We start from the raw sequence: 8,290 nt of genomic DNA on the forward strand, positions 1-8,290 counted from the left end.
ATATTTTGGTATCAACAGACAAACACACGACACAGATTCCTGGAATTTATTGGTCTTTGTGGCACATTCCTACAGGCAGACAAGCCAGTAATCATCCTTTAATTTCCCATTATGGCATCCTGTGGTAATATGTACTGGTGTACGAAATGTCCTGCAACTGGAGTGGGAATTAAGGTATATGATTTCATTTTTGTATTACAAAGAATGTTCTAGGAATCAGTGTTATCACATCACAGGTTTACAGGAGTAAGAGTGAAGGTGAAGTTTCATCATTCATTTTTTTGAAGAAAGGAGGGGCAGAGAGAGGGAAAACATATCTAAATGTAACTCATTTCACGGCTTGGTTGGTTGAATGCTTGATTCTGAATAAATCCAACAGAGCGCTGTCTAATCAAACACTCAGCACCTGGCTCTTATCAATCTGCATTGCAACAACAGTAAACAAACACAATGTCATTTACAGCTGAACAGTACACTCAAGCATGTTTTCAAAAACATTTGCAGCGAGGAATAGACAATGGTGTACCCCGAATATTGATTCTATTTGATCAACACTTCCTGTTGTTTTCAGAGGCGACCACGTTTTATTACTGTAAGCAATATAATCCTTTTTTTGTGTTACTCTTGGGTCAATTTATTAATTTCTTTATGAAGTTGCCTGGCAATAAGCAAGAATTGAGAAATAATCACCCTGTCAGGTTTAGTTTCTCAATAATGGCCTGCTCCCCATTGATTATCCCTTGCATAAAAGGCATCAAGTATGGATAGGTCCACATAGCAGCAGGTATGTACATGAGGTTAAACGTGAGGTGCAAAAAGTAGTAGCACAACAGCAGGTCCACAAAAGAAGGTAGTCTGCATGAAGCAAAAACATCACAGGTAAAAACTCCACTGGAAAGGGTAACAAGTCGACACCAAGGGTGGTAATCCAACATAGGAAAAGCAGTCCGTCAACGAAAGTGTTCCAGTGTTCCAGCGTTTTAGGTGTGCATAGGAGTGAGAGAGCCAGAGGGACAGAGAGAGCGAGAGAGACGACCAGATGAGAGGCAAATCAGATCGTATCCAAGCCTGCACATGGATGCTATTCCTTTGTCAATCCAGAATATATCTTTTACCATCCCCAGTTTTAGAAACCTCTCACACAGGCTTTTGCTGACTACAGTTCGTCATCAGACATTTCAGAGTCAATGTCATATTCATCATCATCATCATCGTTGTCATCCAAAAAGTTGATTTCCTCTGCTCCGGACAGAACTTGTAGATAACGGTCTCGTGAGTGAGTCATCGTTTCTTTGATATTCCACAGCTTTCTTTGAACGATGCTCTGCAGACCTTTCAATCCCTCTTCACTTAGGCCCCACTGTGAATCTTGGATGTAGAACACAAGATAAGGCCTGTATTAGTAACTTTAACAACAGTCATCAGAGTTGTGTATTATGTCTATGAATTATTATATTGCAATACATACCGTCCATTGCCTCAGAGGAAATAATGCAGGACAGCTCCTTCAGGCCTTCGGCACGAGTTGAAAGAGATTTCCAGTGGTGATTCATCTCTGTCACGAGGATCTTCTTCTCCTCCTCAAGTCTCCTTACAGCCATAATGATGTCGAATGCCTTTCTCTTCGTCCTTAAGTCTGGAATGCATTTTTGACAAAGATTCACAGGGGAAATTAGTTGGATTTGCCAATTTGGCCACTCCCAACCTCAACAAGCAAGCGAGCATATGATCTATTATGTGTCAGATTTGTTGGTAGTCAACAGACTAGTACATACCACTTTGTTGTAGTAGCTGCCATGACCATGCATGCTCCACAGACAGGATGGTTTCCATGCAAAGTGGTTCTGTGCTTGGAACCAGTCTGTTGTATTGTTCCACAACAGAGGACAGCATCTCTTTCTCCCCCCTGATCTTGCGGCGCAGCCTGGCACGACCTTTGTTACCGGCCTTATCGGTATAAAGGCGCTGGGACCTCCTCTTGAGACTCACCACCAGCATCTCAATTTTGTTGGCCAAGGCATCGGGCTCACATGCAGTTGTTGCTGCAGAGAAGAAATAGGTGGGTTGCACTTTAAGTGAACAATTATTCACAATTTAATGCAAGACTGCAGTAGAGGATCTAAGTGCTCATGAAGGAAAAAAAAAAAAAAAGGTACAAGGCACAGGGAGACAATGTCAGTGGAAGCTAACATTAAATTCTCTAATGATGTCACCTGGCAGAAGCATATAGTAAGAACAGCCTCACCTTCTGCCCACTCCTTTACGTCCTTGACCCAGTCTTCTAACTGGCTCTCTGCCACTGCAAATTGGACCTTCATCAACTCAAGGTTCTGCAACTGGCTTTGCAGAGCTTTGCTGGTCTACAATGACAAAGAATCATAGACAATAAAACAAATGTTGTCTCTAACACGTCAAATACTGAAACATACAGAACATTACTGATACCATTACCTTCTGATATCGCCGAGCGAGTGCGGTGGCCAAATTGTCCCTCTTTTGCTGATTCCAGTTCATAGCCATTAGAGTCAACATGTCAGTGCGTCCTGCCAACAGAAATTGGTGTTAGCATATATTATGATTATGATAATGTTAACATCCTATGTGTACTTATGTTATGTTTTTGAACTAGTGCTGTATGTGGTCATCTCACCTGCTTTTGACATGTGCTTTGTCGTCACTGCAATCCTAGAAAGGAAGGCATTACATTGCTCCACCTCCTCACCTAGTGTTAAACCAGCCCCATCCTGATACTGCCCACTCCATTTCACCTGGGTAAATATATAACAAATACAATGTTCAGATGATGGTGACATTCATGTACTGGTGTTCAGATAAAGTCATTCAATCACATGATAATCTTTCCTTACCTCACATTTGAAATCATGGGCTTTGGCATGAAACACTGACAGGAAAGGCTTCATGTTAAGCAGATGCTGCAACTCTGGGCATTTATATGCAACTCTTTGGAGGTAGGGCCAGTACTTGCAGGTCACATCCATACAAATGATTTGCCTACTGGCCAGCTTTTGTTGCAGGTACAAGGGGTAAGCAAAAGTTTCTCCCCTGTACATATTTAATGCACAGAGTAGCAATCCATGCCGACACACCGCAAGCTCTAGTCCCTCTTCGTCGATACTGCTGGTAGATTTTTTGGAGGTCTCTCTCGCTGCTGACCACTGCCCTCCACAAACACCTCTTCCAGGTACCTACAATATGGATATGGAAGATGAAAACCTTTTCGTATGAGGGTATTGTAGTCGTGTACATATAATTATAGTATGCAATCTTACATGTTTTGTCGTCTGGTGTATGTAGTCAACAAATGTTGTCACGTCTTCATCCTTGGCTATGAAGATGCCATCAAAGATGGCCGGTTCCTCAGATCTAAAGAAAAAAAAAAGGCATACAAACAGTTTACAAAATCTTACAGTATGAGGTTACTTGGTGCATATTAGACTTTTTCCTAGTAACATAAATGCTGTTACAATATACTAATTTAGAAGTACCTGGCTGCATTCTTGAAGCGATAATGCTTGCGATTCCCATCCACTGATACCGCAACCATTTCCGGTGTGCACGCCGGACACTCAAAGGGCTGCTCCTTGCAGATGTTTTCCAGCTCATACTGCACGGCTTCCCACTCAAAAAAACTTTTCTGGAAGCCATCTCTTGAGATCTTCCCAGTCTATTTAAAAATAAGGAAACCAACGGCTAATAATGTGCAAAAATAATTAGCAGTCAATTCAACCCACATGACAAACAGAGCTTTCAACACTCACGCGACCAAAGTGGACAGTTCGCTGATCCAGCATTCTTAGAAAAGCCTGGCAGGATAATCCTGGTGCTGCCATCTTCATTTGTTCGAATGAGAAGAACACATCTGTGGCATAAATTGTGGCGAACTGAAGGGTAGCAGGCCAGTAGTTTCTGCTAATTAAATCGTCCACTCCAGCAGTCCAAGTGGCTTTGCATGCCTCACAACTCACGTCAGGCATGCTGAGATCATATCGTCCTAGGAAAAACACACACACACACAAAAAAAACACAGCCACTATAGTGTAAAACGTAGCTCCTTAAACGGGGTTAGGGTGCTTTGTAGTGTGGCATACATTAGTCAATAGCATGTGTTTGTTTGTTTGTTTGATTTGATATGATATACATACCGATGACAAACTTTGTCAACATAATTGAGTGCAGAATTTTTTTATTTTTTTTTAAGATGCTTTTTAAAAGGACAAAAAGCTCTTCACTTCTTACCATCCATCGTGACCACAGCGACAGCCTTTCCTGGCTTCACCCTCAATGTCTCTTTTGGACAACTACAAATGGTGTCAGGTATCTGCACAGGTACGAGGCGATCTGAAAGAGATCATACATGTGAATTAAGATAATTAAAGTCCAATGGGAAATACAACATCATGATTGCTGGAACGACCTGAAGAGAATGAATCTTTTCTTGGGAAAGGTAAAATACATTCAATGGCTGCATTGCTGAAAATGTATTCAAGATATTCTCAGGAAGATGATTGACATGGGCCATCCAAATGCATTCAAGTTCAAGCAATAAAGCATTGTTTAAGTGGACTAACACGCTTAACGTGTCAGAGAGTTGAATGTGTTATGGTAAACACTCACAAACAAGAACTTACCACAACGGCAAGGAGCCTTATCCACAATGCAAGTGGTTGGAGGCAATGACTGGAAGAACCCGGCAGTCATGGCATCTCTGTTATGTAGTACATATCTGGAGTGCGTGATGATGTCACAATCAGCACAGAGGAAGGGGCGTGGTTGACAGTCATGACAGCGAACAGCAGCTGTATTAATGGCACACTGTTAGCAGATGTGTGGGGCTACATTTTCTTTTGCTGCTGCGCTGTTCACTAGCCGGGGTCTTTCTACCCGCCATCTCTCTACAAAGAGACGCTTTCGTGTGCTCCAGTCTTTGGAAGCCAGGAGAGGAGCTGATGGGGATGGTTCTTCCTGAGCAACACCCGATGAAATGCCCAGTGACAGCTGGAGCTCTTGTATGAAACACTCTGTTAAAACAGTATGGATTATTGAAAAATAACTTTGTGTTTTACATGATCAAAAGCATAATACATGAAATGGCTGGGAAAAGTCGAGTTGCCCATTATTCTGGCAAATGTGTAATACAAACATGTAATTAACATTTAAACTAAATGATAGATTATTACAATATAATATATATGAACATATTGCTTAGTGCTGATGAAATACACACCAACAGCATCTGGGGCAAAAGCCACCTCAGGGTTAATGTCAGGAACATCGGGAGGAGGAACAGTCTTCCGACGGGAAACAACAGGGTCAGCCTTCTGACTCGGACCAGCTGTTAACAAAAAAATAAAATACTCATATTAACATTCATAAGACTAAAATTTCCTATTTGCTTTAAGGCTAGTTGAAGCATGATTATTAGCCTGGGAGGACTAGTAGACTTTTCACAAACCGTAACGTATCTGCCTATGAATGAAGCGCCATATACATGAAGGCAAATAGGAATGATTGCTGATTGCTTGATTTAAAAAGTGTCTGGCTGCCTATTGGCCACTCAATAACAAACTATTTCAATTGAAGCCTTGCCAAGACTAATGTCACTTTATCCATAGTCATTTATGATGTGCATTACAATCACACACACTCAGAATGAGCACACAGAATGCGAGAATGAACACACATGCATTCTAAACACGTACAACACAAATGATAATGTACACATTTAGATTAGAGCTAGGATACAGTGTACAGCATAAATTATGTGCTTAGTACTTGTCTTAATACGGTATCTCTTGCTGTATTACTCATATTCCCATTTATTTTATAGACTTAGTTTGAACTTATATTTACTTTATCCAAGTCCCTTATCTGTGGTGGAGTTACAGTATCTCTCTCTCATTTTCACCAAACTTCTCTATCGTACACTCGCACAGTGATACATTCTCACCTTCTCTTTCTTTCACACACTCACACACACACACACACACACACACACACACACACACACACACACACACACACACACACACACACACACACACACACGGCAGAGGAAAAATCATGCAAGGCACCAATGTCAGGAGCAGTGAGAGGTTCAGTGTCTTCTTGCCCAAAGTCATGTGGACACTAACCCAGGGAGCTGGGGTTTGAACCGGTAAACTTCAGACTCCCCAGTGGGTGCTCAACCTCCTGAGCCACTGCCAACCCAGCTCACAATGATGTCAACTATGTCAACTATTTTATACTGCTTAAAGCGCCATTACCACCGGGCACGATAACTATAAAGAGCACTATATCGTTCAGAATTTTATATTTTTTCAATAGTTGGTGTGAACAGTGCCATCCACTTAACTTTTAAACTATGCTTTTATAGTTATAGTGCTCAGTGGGAATGGACCTTTAGACAAGTACTGTATGTAATAGTGCCCTTTCAATTATCCAACACTAGTGACAACATGTATTCCTTGATTTGGCTAAATAATAAAGATCTTCAAAATATATTTAATGCAATAACAATACTGACCCTGATTTGACTGTTTCAAGCTTGATCTGGGCCTCGCGCGGATGATGTTTCCATCGCTATCTCGGTTTACCCACGTCACCGCCGTCCGGGGAGCCTTTGCCTTCTTTGCTGGTGGGGGTACCTTCCATTGTGACTCAGGTGGAATCATGTCATCTAGAGCTTTGACTGTGTTAACTGATTCCTTTTGTTCAAGCTGATCAATGAACTGATCCAGGTCTGTGAATGGATTTTTTGAGTCACTCATGGTGATGAGTAAAAACACAGACAACAGATATGGATGAGACAAACAAAGGTAGACACACACACAGGAAGGGGGAGAGACAGACAGACAGACAGACAGACAGACAGACAGACAGACAGACAGACAGACAGACAGACAGACAGAGACAGAGAGAGAGAGAGAGAGAGAGAGAGAGAGAGAGAGAGAGAGAAAAAACGTGGCTCTTAAAAGTGCCTTTGGTTTGTGGGTTGTTCTGTAGGTAGGTAGGTAGGTAGGTAGGTAGGTAGGTAGGTAGGTAGGTAGGTTGGTAGGTTGTTAGGTAGGTAGGTAGGTAGGTAGGTACGTAGGAAGGTAGGTAGGTACGTAGGTATGTTGGTAAATCAGTAGTAATCTGCAAGAGAAATAAAACAAAAACAGTAAACAGCCTTCATCCAGACATGCTATATCTTACAATGGTTCATACTGTCCAAAAGCAGACCTAAAACACATAATCACGAGGCATTGTGAGCTTTTAGATCAGCTATTTTAGAATAGCCCAATAATATCACAAAATCCTCTATAATAATCATCATAATTATATTTGAACTGGGGACCCCCCACCCTGACAAGCACTTGGAATGTAGGAGTTGTTGAGGTGTTACTTTTAGTTTGACTCGTTCCAAAGATTAACATTGTGAAAATAGCACATCTACAAGCTCACAAGGCTTGTAGATCAATATTTACCTCTTTCTTATATTATTTGACAATTTGGTTAATGTTTGACCAGTTTGTATAGCATTTTCTTGATGCATTTTTATGCATTTCATTTCATTTATTTTTTCCCTTCTTTTTTGTCCTTATATTGTCACTTTACTGTCTTAAATTGTCACTTTACCCGCCCCCCCCCCCCCCCCCCCCCCCCCACTGCTCTTAGGTCCCCGGACCACCCTACACTGGAGTGGAAATTGTAAATAAATTCAACATTTCTGTTTGCTTTTAGTGTTTGCAAACAAAGTCCACAAAGGCAGATGTGAAAAATAATATCAAATATACAAGCAAAGGCCAACAACAGCCGATTCAATCTAAAGGTACTGACTCTTGTTGTTGTTGTTGTTGTTGTTGTTGTTGTTGTTGTTGTTGTTGTAGCACTTAGCTAGGCTAGCACTTAGTTTAGCTACATGAAATCTCCCAAAAAAAGCCATCTTAAATTTACAGATCCAACAACTTTCTAGTTTCTACACACACACCAACATGTTAACAAAGACCCTGTGTTGTACTTATGTCATTTAGTGGTGCAGATTAAAGATTTTATTATTAGATGAATGAAGACAAAATAAGTCACGTAACATACCTGTGCATGGAGGACATCGCTATGAATTGTGGGTCGTCGTGAGAGCAGGAATGTCGAAATAGAAAAATCATGGCAGTCATGGCGGAACTTCAACTTGGTGTTTGCATTTTTCTATTTATTACCCGTACATCTACATAAACGTTCAAATTTCAAATAAAAAGATACTAACTTATGACCACGGATGTTATAATTATAT

The 8,290-nt window shown here is 41.0% G+C and overlaps 2 protein-coding genes across 2 annotated transcripts; both read right to left on the reverse strand.

Annotated features, from left to right (window-relative positions):
• Positions 1 to 463: 463 nt before the first annotated feature.
• LOC311040869 (uncharacterized protein) lies at positions 464 to 2,038 on the reverse strand. The gene is made up of 3 exons (XM_084051240.1): positions 1,776 to 2,038; positions 1,469 to 1,636; positions 464 to 1,368 (listed from the first exon to the last, which is right to left on the reverse strand). The coding sequence occupies exons 1-3, from the start codon at positions 1,996 to 1,998 to the stop codon at positions 1,157 to 1,159; spliced, it is 603 nt and encodes a 200-aa protein (XP_083907366.1). The 5' UTR covers positions 1,999 to 2,038; the 3' UTR covers positions 464 to 1,156.
• Positions 2,027 to 6,810, reverse strand: LOC311041071 (uncharacterized protein; the record flags this gene model as incomplete). The annotated part of the gene is made up of 12 exons (XM_084051509.1): positions 6,545 to 6,810; positions 5,246 to 5,353; positions 4,650 to 5,039; positions 4,258 to 4,359; positions 3,780 to 4,012; positions 3,507 to 3,685; positions 3,291 to 3,384; positions 2,868 to 3,206; positions 2,651 to 2,768; positions 2,452 to 2,543; positions 2,191 to 2,360; positions 2,027 to 2,042 (listed from the first exon to the last, which is right to left on the reverse strand). The coding sequence occupies exons 3-12, from the start codon at positions 4,717 to 4,719 to the stop codon at positions 2,027 to 2,029; spliced, it is 1,413 nt and encodes a 470-aa protein (XP_083907635.1). The 5' UTR covers positions 4,720 to 5,039; positions 5,246 to 5,353; positions 6,545 to 6,810.
• Positions 6,811 to 8,290: the final 1,480 nt, after the last annotated feature.

The sequence above is a fragment of the Gymnoscopelus microlampas genome (assembly GCF_963454915.1).
Source record: "Gymnoscopelus microlampas genome assembly, chromosome: 24".
Taxonomy (NCBI): domain Eukaryota; kingdom Metazoa; phylum Chordata; class Actinopteri; order Myctophiformes; family Myctophidae; genus Gymnoscopelus; species Gymnoscopelus microlampas.

What these genes read in the sequence shown, in the direction of transcription:
- LOC311040869 (XM_084051240.1), bottom strand. Translation starts at nt 1,998, where the DNA reads ATGCTGGTGGTGAGTCTCAAGAGGAGGTCCCAGCGCCTTTATACCGAT. An exon ending in GCAGCTACTACAACAAAGTG is followed by an intron (nt 1,637 to 1,775) that starts GTATGTACTAGT and finishes AATGCATTCCAG; the next exon opens with ACTTAAGGACGAAGAGAAAG. An exon ending in TTCCTCTGAGGCAATGGACG is followed by an intron (nt 1,369 to 1,468) that starts GTATGTATTGCA and finishes TCTACATCCAAG; the next exon opens with ATTCACAGTGGGGCCTAAGT.